The 18750-nt window shown below is 40.4% G+C and overlaps 1 protein-coding gene across 1 annotated transcript in view; it reads right to left on the reverse strand.

Moving 5' to 3' along the window:
• The window catches only part of LOC145998862 (LIM/homeobox protein Lhx9-like), a 186906-nt gene that overhangs the window by 86921 nt on the left and 81235 nt on the right, over positions 1–18750 (reverse strand). Inside the window, exon 2 of the mRNA XM_083135541.1 lies at positions 10441–11096. Coding sequence (XP_082991667.1) covers positions 10441–11096 — 656 coding nt within the window. The remainder of the gene's footprint in view (positions 1–10440; positions 11097–18750) is intronic.

Here is an 18750-nt window from a genome sequence, read left to right on the forward strand (position 1 = left end):
CCGGAACAGCCTTGACCCTCAAAGAGCACTTGCGCCTTGGTTTGTAGCCATTCTTGTGGCTAGTTTTTCGAATAAAGCTCTAAACATTTGAGCTAGAAGCTTCAGGCTCGACTCTCAAGATTGACTCAAACTTTCTGCGTCGACAATATGGATGAAAATCTGTCTTTCCAGCCTCTCATCTTTGTATTTTAGCTCTAATTTAACCCTTTGGGCAAAAACTCTCGTCAGCAAAACATACAGGAGGTATACAATGCACAGACAAAGCCCCTTTCCGCACTTTCTTTGATAGACAATTCCGCGTGATTGTTCACCTCCGCACAGTGGTCGATGGCTGCGACTTCCTGCTTCTGTCCTTCGGTCCCAAGAAAAAGAAACGAAAAGAAAGCTGTCATTATCCACAATTGCTATAAAGTTCTCGGAAAGCCGGCCCATGCATTTAAACGGAAACCGTCTGTAATTTTCTACAATATAACGTTTATCCAGGGGTTTCATTTATAACACTCCGGCGGGCTTATCTGGGAAGCGGCGAGCATTCACAGCTAGGCAGGGAATAAGATGGTGAAGTTCACAGAAGCACAGTGTTAACATAACCACAATTGCCAGCAAGATACTATTTTGTAACGCTATTTATTTCCTCCATATCCATCAGTTGTCCTTTCAAGCTTAAGACAAATCATTTCTAGATGATTTCATATAAATTAGGATCGATGACAAGTCTACACTTGTGTGCAACGTTGTTGTTAGATATTTCTAACATTTGAGTGCCGATGCAGTGTCTATTACAAATTGCAATCTAACACAACGAGAACTGCGGTGGTTCAGTAGGTATTGACTTCTTACTAAATCGTGGGAGACCCTGGTTCGATTTCAGGTACGAATTTTCTCACCAATGTATATCCTGCATGAAGCGACGCTGAGACTCATCCAGCCTCTAATAAATGCTTGTCTGGGAGCAATCGACCTTCCCGATGTTGTACTGGTAACGTCGCCGTTTTGTAATCAACGAGTCCCTGGTTCTAAACCCGGTGGAAGCATGCAGTGGTTCGGATATCCCCGTTTAAACTGTGGGTCCAGTGAACGATTAGTCTATCTGTGCAAAAACTTAAAATAGAAACTCGTAAAAACCTGAAGGCAACCCTGTCAAAGGCGGCCGGAGAGTGGTGCTGATCACATCACCTCCACAAGTGGCCTGAATGTGTTGGGCCCTACCTGGCATGTTGCAAAGTGCAGGGAGCAGCTTTACATTGTTACATTGTTCGTGCATGTAACACGACACTCCAGAATGCTTTAGGAAGAATTCTAAATCGACCTATTTTAGTTAATAATTCAGAGCAACAAACATTTTCTCAAAAGTCTTTGCTGAGGTTCAGGTGATACTAGGTACATGGCAAAATTACTTTTGCCTTGCTTTAAGAAATCAATAACTTATTTCTACATCCACTTCATCTGAAGCGTACTTCAACGCAAGATGTTGCGGCGCGAAAGCTGGCTGAGGGCAATACTCGATAAGCATTGCCACACGCCACGAAGAGCTGTAACAACACCTAAACATCATTACAGGAGACATTACTTCAGATTACGAACGCTTATGATGTCATGCTGTCCCTAGCTATCTAATAGGGGCCCACCAGGGCATCAGGGACAAAATTTCAACAACGCGGGAGTGTCTAACAACCATCTACACGAAGATCTTAACCACAGACCAATAGAAGGGAGGGGACAAAATCAAACAGCCGTGGTTTGGTCACTAAAACACACACCAGAGAAGCACGGCTCAGGTATCCTGGTGAAAAAGTCCCTTCCCTAAGAACACAAATTGGTCTTGTTCCTTTCCCTTAGCTGATTGCTCTCAAAATGTGCGATTCTGCGCATGACTTCACATTGGTTATCTGATGCCTGCAACAGGCGACGAAGTACGGGTTCCGAATCACGGAAATCTGAACGAAGGGGGGAGAGATAGCGTGCCGTGGTGTATACCCTGAGGTGTGGACTGCACGAGCCAGGGAAAATGATCCACCCAGACCCTCCGGATATGAAGAGGTAGTCTTCTTCCAGGCACAACACTGCTGGTTGTAATGACTATAAAACAGTTTATTGTTTTCCAAATGCAACAATTATTTTTCTCACTGCTTGTACGAATGTGGATAAAACTATTTGTTGTTGTTTGCCATGCACCATTTTCATTCACTGCTTATTGGAACGAGAACAAAGCTGCTGCTTGTTCTTTAAAATGTGTATTTTTCCTCCTCTGGTTGTTGAAATGAGAGCAAAGCTGTTGCTTGTTTTTTGTTTTTTTTTTAAAATGTCGCTTCTGCCTCCACTGGTTGTTCGAATGGGAACAAAGCTGCTGCTTGTTAGCTGTGGCTTCTTCTTTAAAATGTGTCTTTTCCCTCTACTGGTTGTTTAAATGGGGACAAAGCTGTTGCTGCATCATTAAAATTTGTCTTCTTCCTCCACTTGTTGTTTGAATGGGAACAATGCTGCTGCTTTTTTTCAAGATTTGTCTTTTTCTTCCACTGGATGTTGAAATGGGAGCAAAGCTGTTGCTTGTTCTTTTAAATGTATTTTTCCTCCATCGGTTGTTTAAATGGGAACAAAGTTGCTGCTTTTTCTTCCAAATGTGAATTTTTCCTCCACTGGTTGTTTAAATGGGAACAAAGTTGCTGCTTTTTCTTCCAAATGTGAATTTTTCCTCCACTGGTTGTTGAAATGGTAGCAAAACCACCGTTTCTTGTTCTCTAAGAGCACAGTTTTCTTCCACTGCTTGTTAGCATGAAAACTGAAGTGTTCAAACTTGCCCTTCTCTTTCATATAATAATTTGCAACACATGAAAGTTATGTTCGTGTATTTTTCTGTTAAGGTCGACTTTGACGAAAGGGGGTCCAAAGAACAAAATGTCTTTGCACCCGAGCGGCAAGTTGTTACTTGTTTCTGTTTGATGTAGTCTATTGATGTCACGTGGAAGTAAGTATCGTATCAACTTATATTGCCAACAAAACGTTTCCAAACATTGGTAGTTAGAGAGCGCTTGCTTTGCGAGGTTAACAATATTTTGGGGTAAGGCGCTCCACGCAACTACACTCGTTTCCTCCTACCATTATTACAATGTCGCTCTGCTGAGCTACTCACGAATCAGATGACAAGAGGGTTTTCTACTGCACGAACACTACCGTGCTCACTCCCTCCTTTCTTTCCGCCCCACTTACAAAGCTACAGTAACGCTGCTCGATCTGCAGTCCACAGGTGCAAGGGGGAGAGATCTTTCTCAAGGGTTCACCAGGCCTATTTTACAACACTGGTTACGAACTTCTTAAATATAAAATTTCAGAACGAGTCTTTTGAGTGAGGGCTTGGAGGAGAGAATATATGGTTTGGAAGTACGAAACCCTTATTCGCAAGTTCGAAAATGCTATGTAGGTAGCTAGATTTGTTCATGTAAGTAAGTAAGGATTTGATTAAAACAGTATTTAGTACATTTTAATAGCTTATGTTTATAATTGTGATGGATTATTATTTGAAAATGTTTAGTGATGCTGTAAGTAACCCTAATTTCGATTACAAAATTCCAAGAGGGGACGAGGAGACATATATTTCTAAAAGCACTACTTTTTTCTCCTGTTGTACGCAGTATGTGCATCTTTCTCAATATCTGAGAATAAAAACAAATGATTGCTCATGTTGTATTATCTCATTTTACATCACGTTTCTGCCTCTCGATCAAGAAACTATGATGATTTGAATGAAATTGAAGGAACACTGAAACGAAAAACACTTATCCCCACGCCAGAACTCGAACTCGGGAGCGCTAGTGAGATAGCGACTTCAGCACTCAAAGCTCTCGACTATCAAGTCATTCAGGGTTCGATTCCCGAGAAGGTATTGGTTTCGGCAGGAGCGTATATTCTTGGCTAGCTAGGCTATCTGCGAAGCCTGAAGTCTATAGAATAAAATACAGGAGAGAAATCGATCAGAAATTGTAAATAAAATTATTCATATCAGTGAGATGATGATGCTGAATCTAGAGTTGGCAACCTGATTTCCTATGGGTTGGCAACCTGATTTCCTATGAGTTGGAAACCTGATTTCTTATGGGTTGGCAACCTGATTTCTAATGGGTTGGCAACCTGATTTCTTATGGGTTGGCAACCTGATTTATTATGGGTTGGTAACCTGATATCCTATGGGTTGTAACCTGATTTATTATGGGTTGGCAACCTGATTTCCTATGGGTTGGTAACCTGATATCCTATGGGTTGGTAACCTGATTTCTTATGAGTTGGTAACCTGATTTCCTATGGGTTGGCAACCTGATTTCTTATGGGTTGGCAACCTGATTTCTTATGAGTTGGCAACCTGATTTCGTATGAGTTGGCAACCTGATTTCCTATGGGTTGGCAACCTGATTTCCTATGGGTTGGCAACCTGATTTCCTATGAGTTGGCAACCTGATTTCTTATGAGTTGGCAACCTCATTTCCTATGAGTTGGCAACCTGATTTCTTATGAGTTGGTAAATTTATTTCTATTCATACCCCAGTCCCACGTGACATAGTGAGATAGCTCAGATCTCAGTATACGCCACTGTGTTTCGGATCATACTTCAAACTGTAGGTCCACTTCCGATTAGCCTATCTGAGCACAACGTTGACTTAAAACTTTTTTGATACTATGAGGAGGGAGAGAGAATTTTGAGAGGCTGGTTTGGGAATGCGCAAAGGGGGTTCGCACACGCCTTAATGACATGCAAAAGCCCAGCTATTCAAGCGTGGAGGAGAAGAGCACCAATTTCCTTCCGTAATTGCATCATTGGCGTCCAGCGACCCTCGGAAGATATGGACCGTGGACGGATGCCCCGGACGCTCTTTACTGTTATTAAGAAATTATGCCTTATTCTTCTTCTTCTTCTTCTCCAGTGCGCTGGAGCCGTACCTGTTACATCGATGATATCTTAATTGCCGGCCGCTCATTCATGGGCCTCGCGTGCGTGCCCCGTGGCTACGCCGTGTGTGTGTGTGTGTGTGTTCAACCTGGTCGTGGTCTCTGACTTGGCAAGCCGTGACGTTTTCGAGTCGCGGAATGCACTTCCACTTCCGATATACTGGGGAGGGGAACACGTGAACAATGCTTCAATTCGAAATGTGCGATTGGTTGATTGATGTATAGTCACGGGTAGAAAAATTGACCTGGTCGCTAGTGGCGTCTGAAAAATTTCACCATACGACTGAATTTTTAAATCGAGTTGTAAAAATGTTTTTTTCTTTAATATTTCAAGTTCGATTACGGCAAATTCCATTACCTTTTTTTAAAAATATATTACGTACAGTACGTATTTTTTAATGTTTGTGTGTTTTCTGTATCGCGTGTATCAATAAATCAGAAAAATAAGCATGCCATTATAAATGTTTGCACTGTTGCTATAGCTCTCGCCACGAAAACAGTCTAGTCAAGGTCGGAGCTTCCCTCCCCCCCCAACACCCCTGGCCCTCCAGGGTTGCCACCCTTCTTCTAAGTTGCTCAGTCGAGACTTCGCGCGTTGTACGTATGCGGTTGATTTCATCGGTTGAAATAGATGCTCATTGGCAACACTGTAAGTGGGTGGCGCGACCTTGACTGGACTGTTTTCGTGGCGAGAGCTCTTGCGATTTTTAAAATCTGCAGCGATATGTATAGAGTCATGCTGTTTCCAATTAAGCCTTCTGTAGGAAAGCCATTCCCTTCAAAGAATAAGTTACTTTTAATCTAGTTTTGTATATAATTAATATTTTTTCTAAAGTTCACATTTCCTAGTTTATGCTAGATTCATGGCTTTCTTTTCCCGTATTTGAAGAAGGAAAATAATAGGCGGCTGGCGCCTGATGGAGTTAGTTTATTTTACTTCGTTTTTATGCCACTTTTGGCTAATTGCGAAGATGATGATGATGAATGACGATGAGATGGATGAAGGGACAATCACAAACATATAATGACGACACAACACAAGTCGCACAGATAATTATATTGGCTTTGCGTCCAGACGCCAAAGCCTCGATATTGTGCGTAATGCAATCCAGGGTGTACTACGGGGATGGGAGATTGACATTTGAGTGTCTTTGGAGAAGGATCATCTCTTACACCCCTCGAGATGTACGAAGTGACAAAACGTTGAATTTGAACTTCTCTCTAATATACCGCATTACTGTCGCCTTGTAATCAAAGAATCCAGGCTCGATTAGTTTCATGTTGCACGGTGTTTCGGTTCCAACTTTTGGTAGCCTATCGACACTACAGACCCGCCGCCCTTATATCCGGTACGGTCACCGCCTTTTTGACAGTGACCCTCTGTTGCTGCGTTTGCCTATGGAGGAACTTGCGGTCAAACAGCCAATTAGACCCACTGCTTGAGCAAGAAGCGAGAACATTACAATCCCTCCTCCTGGAAGCAGCCAAGAGGAAAACAGGATTTTGTTAAAATAGCCGTTCTGCGCTGTGATTGGACAACGGGAGATACAACGGCAGGACTGTAGCGCCTTTGCTTTCAGACCAGGGTTTCAAACATGGTTGTGGATCTATTACCAAATTTAGTAGCGGCCAGGAAATTGTTTACAGTCACCAAAAAGCTTAAGCAAACGTGCTTTTATACTTAAATAAATTTGCTTTTTCCTTGTACTGATATCCAATGGAAAAAATACTGCGAACCTCTGAGCATGAAACTGACTCAACTGAAGCAACAGTTGAGAAGAAACAATGCTCACTGATAGCAATTAGGAAGTTGAGGAAGCTATTAATCATTACGGAGAAGGGTCCTTTGCTCCTTAAACCTAAGGAATGTGAACTTGTGTGTGTGTGTCTGCGTTCGCATGTGTGAGGCGAGCGGTTAAGACCTCTCAATGGGTGAGCACGGTTTGTTGTCGCTCTGGCCTCGCCATGAAACAGTTAGCTGAACACCTTGCAGAACTTGAAGCCAGAGGAGGCCCTTCTCGCTTAGTCGGCGAAGTGAAGAAGGTTGGCAATTCGCTTCGTTAACTTACACCTTCCGAAAAGAAGAAAAAAAGTGTGTTGCTATGTTGTTTTTCGTAGCATCCTCGCCAAACGGTGGTAGCAGTGAAGTACTCTGATTTCTACAGATTTAAACTCTTCCAGTATTTCAGGAGGGGTCCTTCCACGCTAACCAAGTGTCTCACATAGAATAATGATAACAAATTATTAATAATAATGGACATATTATTCGTAATACTTTCTACTAACAATTATTAGACAAAAAAGTCAATAGATGGCGTAAAAATATAGATATGACGGTACATATTCTATTATCACAAAAGTTTATTAGAAAGGGTATTCTACGAAGAAAAAAACGTAAAAATACAAAACACAAAATAGTAATTTAGCAAAAACTGACCCTAATTATTATTATTCCTTTGAACACCGGCACTTCAAAACTTGACTCATCCTAATCCACGGAAATAAATGTATTTCATGCCCAACAAACTCCAAACATTATATAATTACGTTTATTATGTTCTGGTGGTTGCTTAAACACTCATCTTAATGTTATTAAGCAAAATAAACTTGTTTAACTTTTATTTGGCACGTTCTTGAAACTCAGTTGTTGCTATCTTACAGCAGAAACACTGAGTTGATAAAACCAGAAAGGTTTGGTAATGGCAGTATCTACCGTGCCCAGGATTTTCGAAAGATTTCATGATTAGTGAACAAAATTGATGCTGGTGGACAATTATTCCTTTGTTGAGTGTTGAAGCAATTGTTTGTTTACGAGAATATATTTTGTGGTTATACAAAACAACATTTTTTTTCTATGCATTTTGTTGTACATTTTCAGTTAGGATTTTCTCGATGGCGTAGTTGTAATGTCGTCGCCTTGCAATCAAGGAATTCGAGATTCGATTTCCGGTGGAGGCACGTTGCACAGTTGTTCGTAGACCCCGTCCCGATTATCCTGTCTGTGCATAAAAGTGGCCTCACAACTCATACTCAAAAGGATGAGTGTAGTGTTGTCTGCTGAAAACCCATATGTCATCGTTCCACAAGGAGATTTGGGGTGTAATGCCAACCTCCCTTCTACGCAGTACACCTTGGACTGCATTTCGCAGACTTGCGAGACTCTGGCGTCTGTACTCACAGCCAGTAAGGCACAGGTTGTGCCGTTCCTATATGTTTGTCATTGTTCCTTAATCCGTCTCATCTTACACCATTCATCCTCATGTCCGTGATTAGTCAAAAATGGCAGAAAGGCGAAGTAAAATAAACTAAATCAATCAATCAATCAGTCAAGAAGGAGATTTATTTGCATTCCAGTTCATGATCGTTATATAAAGCCCCACTCCTCACCACACACTCACTGATATAAATGTTCTCCATGAAGGAAGTCCCGGAGGCAAAAAAAATATGCTCCATTATGAGCCCCCCCCCCCCCCATGAAATTGTCTCAAAGGTGAAAATGACATTTTTTTGTGAAGAAGTTAAAAAACCGACATTTATTTCTCATACTTTATGATCGAGATCAACAATAAAATAGATGATTCAAATCCTAGTTAGAAAAGAACTTCAAACAAGAGTACATAAGAAGATTCAGTCCAGTTACATACTAATTCAGCACCCAATACGAAAATAGCGACATCATGCCTGTTTGTTTTAAAGAAATGTTTAGAGAGATGTAAAAATAATATTGTGTGTGCCATGTTTGTTGTTGACCATGGAAACGAACGTTGCTAGGGTACTTCAAGAAAGGTTATTTTCACCCTGAAAATTACGTTAAATGGACGATACTTTAATTTTAGTATTTGAATATATGGGCCAATGGAATTCGTTTATATCAAACGGGCAGTAGGCTTAACAGTTTTATTATTAAGAAATATACAATAATATTTTGAGTATTTATACAATATTAGAGAACGTACAAACATAACGTTGGTCCATTCATCAATCTTCTCAAATTAGCCAAAAGTGGCACAAGAAGCAAAGCAAAATAAAGCACGTCAATCAATCGATCATGTTGACATTTGCAAACTCATTACGAACATTGAGGAACCGCATCTCTTAATATGTGAGCACACATAAGTGCGCGAGTCTGTTCTATATATTGTAAACGTTACAGGCGATTTATACGGCGAGATTTGTAACGTCGAGTATCTGATTCCACCGACACTGCTTCGAACCCACGACCCTTTGCTTTTGTGGCGCGTTGCTCGATGGCATCTGGCCAGCCATGCATTGAGGCTGGAGAATGTTGGCGCGATCTGTGCATGGTCAGTTTTCCTCGACGGACTCCTCCTGTATTCCATTTGCAAGAAAGGTCACGTTCCTCCTCCCGTGACAGAGGAGTATATATCATTAACCTATCAGGGGTCGATCTGGTGTTCCGCCATATTAAGTGAATGGAAATTCGAATGGTCGTTAAAAAAAAGGTCGATAGATGACGCTCCGTTAAAATATTTGTATGTTCAAATGTTTTATTTCTGCAAAAATTGAATGCTGTCTTAGAAATTTAGTAATTAATTTCCACAGCATGGATCTAGTATAAAACAATTCAGTTTTGTGACTAGTTTCTTTCCCCATGCCCAAAACATCAGGATTTCGATATGTCACGTAAGTAAAAAACCGGGGATAGGATATAATAACACTCCATTGCGAAACGACTTTCTGGGGGCCAGGCCCTGCCCTGACGATTGGTCAGTGCAGTGCAAGAAGTCCCATCGTCGCTGTTTTGTAGTCTTCGAGACCGGTATCCGCTACTTTTTCTTTTCAGATAGCTTCCAACTGCCGTCACGATGCCCTGTCATGAGCGAAATTTTGGGGTTTCCCACCGGGTATCAAACCCGGACCGCTCGCAATAAGGGCGAGAGTGCTAACCATTGGGCTACGCGGGAGCTCGGTATGATTCATTAAGTAGTGCTAAATTGCAAAAGTAAATTATCAGTTATGAAAAATCCGCGAATGAAGACGAAAATTGTTGTGAATAACTAAAATACATTCATGTAATATAAATAAGACAGAAACGAAATAAAATAACTATTAAAAATATAAATTAGTGGTTTTATTAAATGGGGTTAATAAAATTATAAGGATAATTTAATGAATTAAGACTCGTGCTTGAGGCCCCTTAAAATGCTTTTGAACTGTATAAAGATATCATCAATTGTGGATGGAAAAAATCTCATTTTCTAGAGTAGCATCCATACAATCTCACAGACGAGAAAATACAAAATTTGCGTTGCAAAGTAGTAATTTAAAAACTTAGTCCATCAAAATGTAATAAGTACGCCACTGAGCTGAATGCATGAATATATTGTACTCACTATGCTAAAGAGTTCATCCATCCATTATCAAGATCTTGCGAGAGGTATCGGATTTCCTGAATACGCATTTCATGCTAGTGCTTTTGTGTGCCTTGTGATTGGTTAAAATACAATTGGGATTTGCAAAAAGTAAGAAAGTTGGACTTACCTGTAGTAGTCCTTCTTGCAGAAAATATTTCCTTCCCTCGCGAAACACGTCGCCTCCCCATCGAGCGTCTGCCGGCACTGGCAACACTGGAGGCACGCGGCATGCCACCGACGGTCCACGGCGAGGAGGTAGAACCTGTCGGCGATCCTCAGCCCGCATCCGGCGCAGACCACATCTTCGGTCTTGAGGACCGGCGAGGACAACGTCGTCGCCGGGGAGGGGGTCTGAGAGGCCGACGCGTACTCCCCGCACCCCGACGACGGCTTCTGGTGGTGCTGGGGGTGCCGGTAGGTCGTCGCGTCGATGGGGCACTCCGACGACGCCGGCGGGTACCCAGGAGCCCCGCAAGACGCCGGTCTGCATCCCGTCGGGGTGCTCAGCGACGGAGGGGCCGCGTGGTGGTGCACTCCGGAAGGGTCGTAGCATGGTCCGCAGCAGGAACCGCCATTGGTGGTGGTGGTATTGTTGTTGTTGTTGTTGCAAGTCCCGCCGACGTGATTTGTGCTGTTGGTGCTGCTGATGCTGTTGCTACTCACGCTGCTGCTGTTGCTGTGCTCGACGTCACCCATGGACGAGGTGTCTGAGGAGGTCACTGGGAGGTTTGGAGATAAGTCACGGGATGGATCGTACACGGTGCTGTACCGTTCCTGTTGTTGCTGCAAAAGAAAAAAAACACATGTCAGCCTCTGTTACAGGGCAAGAACATTCACAAACAAACAGTGCAAGATAAAGGCATAGAGTTACAATAAGTAACAGGCTTCGGAAGCTGAGGAAAATTTTTAAGACTTTAGAATCTTAAAGCACTCTTGTTGTTTCTTTCATTTTGGTCCATTATTAGTATTTTTCTAGGGCTGAGCCGATGCCGATGTATCGGTATCGGAAAGTATCGGTTGTAATTTATTCACCGATACTTTTCCTGCATTTTGGTCTTTCACTGGGTCCACAAAAATGGCACGCGACACGTTCGAGAAGTCTATAGTTATCCTGGAAGTTATGCAAAATATATTTATATTTTGTACCAGTTTTGCGTGAAAAAACTTAATTTTATAATAACATGTAATTTAATGATCTGATGTAATTCTTGATCATTTTAAAGCAAAAGTGTTAGTAAATTGATGCATATAGTTCGAGAGGAATACTTTCACACAAATATAAACCAATATTTTGAAAAACTTTCAATTATTTCAATTTTCGAGTATCGGTGTGAATCGTTTCAAAGTGGTATCGGCTCAGCCCTAGTATTTCTTTTTTTTGGCTAATTGCTAATTTTCAGTAGATTTATGTGTCTTATTGATAGCATCCCATTTCGTCTAACGGCTTATCAGCAGCTGTCAATCAATTTCAACAGCTTTCCGCCATTTTAGGCGAAATGGGATATCCAGTTTCGCCTAAAATGACGGCCAGCTCATATATTTTCATTATATTGTGCTGATAAGCAATTAGGCGAAAGGGGATCAGGTGAAACGGGACTACACGGTCTTATTACATTTTAATTACTTTCTGAAGCCACGCTAGACTCTTAGCTTGTACCAGCAAAGGTTTCTTTTCCGAAAATTCTCAAGAGATTCCAAATTATGAAAAACGGTTTCGTGCCGTTTTTGCAAATTAACAGGCAGACTGTTAAATTTTAACGGTTGAATATTGAAAATTTTACGTTAACAGTGAACATCACAGTGGCGGAGCGTGAGCTTTCCAACAGTGTAAGCCTAGCATGATGAAGGCTATTTCCCGTTGTGCTTATTTTGGGGCTGGCATATTGACCCCCCCCCCCTTTTCCAATTTTTTCAGTTCCCTAGAATTGTTCAGAAAAGCCTAATTTTTGCACTAAATTTAACCTTACACCCCTTAAAAACAAAGTGACACTACACCAGATTAAAAATTCTGGAAATATCCATGAGCGTGGTGTTTTCATTGCTAGGCTGTGTTGTTCTACATTGAGAGGAATGGTTGGTTGATTTGGTGTTTTAAGTCAACTTTATGTACATTAAGGCTAATCGGGATTGGACCTACAGTTTAAAGTGGGATCCGAACCACTATGTGCCTCCACCAGGTATCGAATACATTGAGAGGAGAACTAATAATTACGTCAGTATTCCTATCACTATGAGTAACCTAACAATAAAAAATACACAAAGTTAGATAAAATATAGAACAAAATAGTTCGATTCAGAACCTCTTATCTAAATGAATTTTAAAATAAACATACCTCTTACATGCTACTGTTCCATTACAACTTGTAGTTCAAATCCAGGCGGAGATTTTTTTCGGCAAAGATGTCAATCACAGCATCATCGAAGGTAGGGCTCTTCTTTAAATCCTTCAAGAGTGTTCTCTCTATTGCCATCAGCGATAGCTTAGTAAGTCTCTCCTGGGTCTGTGTGCCGCGCAGGTAGGTGTGTATCCTCTTCAAGGCAGAGAATGTTCTTTCAACAGATGCACTAGTTGCAGGTATGGTTAAAATTAAGGCAGGTTTGTTGAAATTAAATATTTATGGAGGTCTAACACTGAAGGTTTCAAAAACTCCTGCGACGAATAAATAGCAGTAAGTTCTGTTTTCAAAATTAGAGGATCAAAATATCGTCCATATGATTTCAATAATGATTCGTAAGCATTTATTGGAAATTTCAGAGAATAATTTTGAAAATTATCAAAATCTAGCAAGGGGAGCAATTCTAGTTTCTGGATATCGGAGAATCTGTTGGCTAATTGGACTTTCATTGTGTCAATAATTTCATAGCGAAGTCTTCGATAAGAAGCTTTCCTCTCATTACTGATGAGAACAATTCTCTGTCTTTTGCTTGGCACCTTTAAGTGTTCTTCTCCCAACCTGGCACTGTCGCTTTCGGACCGCACTTTTTCAAAGTCTTCCCTCTTAGTACTCAAGAAACTTTGATACTTGTACCTTTCGAGTACAGTAGCCGATGTCATTCACTCTGGTTTGCAAAATTTCGAAAAGTATTTTAGCTGGTGGAAGAATGGCCGAAAATACAATTAACATAAAATTGAAATCAAAATCATGGAGAGTTGCAAAATATCCACGAGAAGAGAGACGCGTTTCTCCATCCCACTCCTCTTGGTTCTGTATCACTGATTCAAAGAAATTAATTAGATCTGTTTTCAACTGGGAAACAACTTCAACCAATCTCTCTGCATAGAGCCATCGAGTAGGAGCAACTGATGGCAGACGTCTGCTTACCATTTTGTCCAGCGCTGCTTTCCTCTTTGAAGATTTAGAAAAGAATGCTGCAAAAGCCGACAAAGTTTCAAAAAATACTTTACATTCTTTGATGCCCTCCACAGATTGTTTGAGAACTAAGTTTAACTTGTGAGCATAGCAATGGACAAACAGCGCTGTCTTATACCTGTCTCTTATCAACTTTTGCAAACCATTGTGTTCTCCAGCCATGACAGCTGCTGCATCATAGGTTTGAGCGACTAATTTCTCGCCACACTGGAAGTCATTTATTACACCAAAAACATGGTCTGCCAGGACAGCAGCCGTGCGATCCCCACTGACATCCTTAAAACCTATGAACCGCTTCTCTACGTTACCATTTGAAGTTACATAACGTAGCACCGATGAAAGTTGAGATTTCTGAGAGGCGTCTACTGTTTCATCTTCGATGACAGACACAAATAATGCTTCTTTCACTTCACTTTTTATTTTGTTCATCATCAAAGTTGCAATTGCATCAATCAACTCATTTTGGATATCGTGAGAAGTGCCAGCTAAAAAACTGTAGATGATTCCAAATGATGACGTAGTTTTTCATCATAGCTTGCCCTATAATGAAGCATTTCTACGTAATTACCCCTATTGTTTGATTCTGAACCCTCCAAATGACCTCTGAAAGGGAGCTCTTGTTCCGCCAAAAAACAAGCAGTGTCGATTAAACAACCAAAGATGTATCTTTTTGCTTTGACTTTTTCGTTGTGTTTCTCTCGGTTTAATTTGAAGGCAAGGTTTAAACAATCTTCAATTCGCGTAGTTCCAAATTTCAACAACGCAATCTTTGAATTTACGTGTGCTACGGAGATCTCATGTCTTTTCTTTAATAAATGATAATTATTAGCGTCGCCGACACCTTTTGTTGTCCAAGCAGTTTTTTATGTTGAAAAGAGAAGGCAGGGCCAACAGAAAAGTGCTGAATACTTTTTACAACCACATAACCAAGTATCAGCTTCGTACCATGAGTCACAAAACCGGCGCACTTTATTTTTTGTTTCCGTTACCATGCCTGCTAGAGAAGGAGTGGACCTACCTATTGTACATCCACAAGTTTCTTCTTTGCAGCAAAATACTTGCTGGAAAACGGCGTCTTCAACAAGTTCTCCACCACACAATCACACTCGCTTTCTTCCATAATGCACTTCGTATCACACCACAGTACACGGACAACTGCACCACACCGCCCACTTTTCAATAGATCGAAAAAAAAAACGAGAATAAATGCTCACTAATTGTAGAAGTTTATCCAGAAATTTGTATCAAAGGAGATGTAAGTGATTTCTAAGGGGAGTGTAAAAGAGAGACAGACCATAAATAAGCTTTCCGTGCATTTTCGGAGTGTTTAAATTACGGACTATGTAATTAATGAATGATATTTCGTTCACATTTGATATGATAATTTGTAAAATTGGTTCAATCTTAAGTTTTCATCACACATTTAACTTAAAAAAACAACTTTTTGCACTATTTAGCTCAATTATTACAAGCAGAGTTCAAATTAAAAACAGAGATCTTAATATTTCCTATGTATATACTAATCCTACAAGCAAAAACAAGCGTTAAGCACATTAATGTATATATTGTTATATCTTATCATTTTCTCGTTTTTTGCTCATTTTAGGTGTTTCTCTTTTTCCCATTCCTGTTAGTTTCTTTGCTTCAAAATTCCCTTTTCCTGTAAAAAAACCTCCTTGAAACACCACCGTCTCAAATTTCCTTTGCAACCACCTCTTCATACATAGTTGCCAGATGCTGCAGTTACGATAGAGACTTGGAAAGTCGTCTGCTAATCTTTGACTGAGTGCACTGCATACAGTTCTTAAAGTGAGTAGGGGAGGTGGTGCGGTGGTTGCTAGCTTTCTGATCTTTCCTTCAGGGGGATGTGCTTATTGGTCTTTGTCAAGTGTGGTCTTGAACAATGAGAGTTGCTAAAACGCCAGCAGTATAAAGATCGCCTTACTACAGAATGCACATCTGGCCAGTTTCCACTGTTTCCTGGCTAAAACCCGACAACGCTGTGGCTCCCTCCTCTTGCGGGGCAATCGGTGTCTCGCTGGACCGTATTCACGGTTAGCCAGTGATGCCACCCAAGCATAATGGTGCTAAATCTCGCACAAGTTTAAGAAGTCGTTGGACAGTTGGAGATATAATAAAACAAGAGGGCCGCTGTTCGTAGGGGTTGAATTTTCTCAATCTTTTCACGTTAACGTCGAACCCATCCCGTTGGTTGAACCATTCTAATTTATATTATACGGAAGAAATCGCATATTTTACTTAACTATAGTATGTAGCAAATTAATAATGCAATTTTAAAACTCTAAAATAGATGCATAAATTGAACTTGAAACTTGTCTTAGGAAAATAATAAATTGTAGTTTTCTTTATAAATTAATATTAATAATATATAGAGCCTAGAACAATATAGTAGCATGTAGCATAATTTCAGAGTATAAACGACACCATCGATGTTCGGTAATGGTAAGGAGGGGAGGCCCCTCCTTGAAAATGAATGTCAACCATAAAATAATATATATCACACATATAATTTCATTTCAGTCACAGCAAATTATGTTAATTATTGTAAGGGCATTGCAGAAAAATGTTAAACTTCAAATTGAATTAGTATCTTTTGAGAAGGCAACTCTATTAAGGAGGAAAATGCCTAGTTTACCCCCACCCCCTGGAAAAAATACTTTGCTTAATCCTCCCAGGTGGAAAGAAATACTGCGGACGTCCCTGAACAACACTTTTTCTAAACATGAGGTTTGCAACGCTGCTGTAAGCCTCTGACCGAAGGTTTACAGACCTAGGGTTCTGGCCCGCTCTTCTCCACGCAGATAGGGTAGGCAGAGAGAAGGAGGGTAGGCACTGCTCGCTCGCGGTCAGCAACTTGTAAGGCAAAATTCAGAAGGCTTACAGCTTCCCACAGGCAGAAGGCGGGAGATCCCATGTGCTATCTGGTGCTGAAGTGTTGCAATCTAACAAACAGGATCTTGAACACTGGTGTCGACCCAAGTTGAACTTTTAACTTGTTTACGAATTTTGCCACATAATTACATACATTTTACTGGATGTATTAAACTGTAAGCCCGGCTTACATGGCTTACATGGACGCTCCGCGCCTGGAACATCATGCAGGGGAATCGAATCTTCGAGTGCTTTTCTTTTGCTGTATTGATATTTTCACAAATATCTAGTCAACACAGAAGGCAAACCGCATGAAGACCCACTTTCATGCTCTATAACATTGGTTCACAAACTTTTTCGTTTCGCGGCGCTCTTAATGTTTCAAGACATTTCCACGGCGCCCAAGTCAGAATGTAGGCCTATCTAACACTTGCAATGCTCAGTTAGTGATGATGTTAGGTTGCTTGCCTGGAGTTAAAAAATAAACACATATTTCCAATTCAGAAACATTTTGTGTGTAAAATGTACTAAATAAGAACATATTTGGAACAATCATATAATTTCACTGAAAATATTGGAACATTTCGCGGTCCAGGGCGCCGCGACGCACAATTTGTGATCCACTGCTATAGAAGAAATCCTAGGCAGATGTAATTGATCAGAATTCGGTATATCGTATCGGTTTTCGAAAATGTGGCTGGTGCAGACCAAAGATTAGGCCTGGCCTTCACTACATTTGGTTACTGTTCCCCCCACCCCCCATGATGTTATTTGTATTTGATTCTTCCAAAATTCCAAAACTGAATTTTACTTCGGTTCAAGTCCACAAAGAGAGAACCGGCGTAAAAAGTTGGGTAACTACTATACAAAGCCTGCAAGTAGCTATACTGTACGTAACCTTCAAATAAAAATTTGCGCACCATTCATTTCCTATCCAGCAGTTTCAACCCCCGAACATCTAGTTATGTCAATTTATTCAAGTATGATACTTTCACAAGTGTACGACTCTTGTCATTTAGAAAAATTCAATTTTATATTCTAATATTATGCTATTATTTTATTTTTTATTTATTTTATATTTATTATATTTATATTATATTATTTATATCATATATAAGATAGAGAGAGAGAGAGAGAGACAGAGAGGGGGGTCTCTCTCTCTCTCTCTCTCTTATTATATTATATTTATTATTTATTTGAAGTAACTTTACACACAAAACCCAAAAAGTGTTAACTGACACAAATACGTTGACACCGATAACACAGTAAAGTGCATAAACTGCTAATGATGAACTTTTGATGCATTAAAATACACACAGAAGTGCATCAAAGGTAAAAGTTCCTGTTCCGCGAGATACACTAAAAGTACATCCCTTTAGACGATCAGAGAAACGAAGTAGGTGTACACATTAATTTTGTCAAGAAACAACAGAATTGGGTCATTTTTGCACTGGAATACAGGTACGCTGAAATGTATATTCAGTTTTGTCAGAATAATACCAAAAAGGAGATGTGCTACTATATTTAGCAAATGAACACTAGAAAAATGTGTCTGAATTTCAAAAACGATATTTGAAACGCGTGGGAATTCTTTCGGTCCCTACCCGAGAGAGGGGGGTTTCGAATCCCAAACGCCCCTTCCACATTCCTCGCTCCCATTTTCCCTTACGCCACGGGTGATGTACGAATAACACATTTTTTTGTAAGATCCTATCTGCCTTATACAAGCCTTGTAAATCTCCATGCTCTTGTTTTATTGCACAACGGATGATCATGTTGTTCTTTCTGGCCGCAAGGGGGAAGCACTTGCACTCTTATCTTCTTCTTTTCCGTTTTGGGAAGATGTGTGCGTATTTATTTTGTATTCTGTGACTCTATCGAGGGCGTATATAGATGTTTATTTGTTTGCGTTTATAACTTGTTGCCCATATTTTCATAGTGTTTTACTGCTTGTTGCGTAATTCAATCTCGCTTTTGTATATTTTTACCTTATGTTAAAGGTTACGATACAATTGGAGGGATTTTGAAATTTGATTATAATTTCACATGTTTAGACCAATCAACAAGGGATGATTTTGGGGTTCAATAAGGAAAAAATATAGGGCATGTTGGAATACATTTTATTATGTGCTGAGTTTCCTTAATAGCGTATAATAGATCTGAGTCCTGCTTCT

The sequence above is a fragment of the Lepisma saccharinum genome, chromosome 14 (assembly GCF_977018435.1).
Source record: "Lepisma saccharinum chromosome 14, izLepSacc3.1, whole genome shotgun sequence".
In the NCBI taxonomy this organism is placed as follows: domain Eukaryota; kingdom Metazoa; phylum Arthropoda; class Insecta; order Zygentoma; family Lepismatidae; genus Lepisma; species Lepisma saccharinum.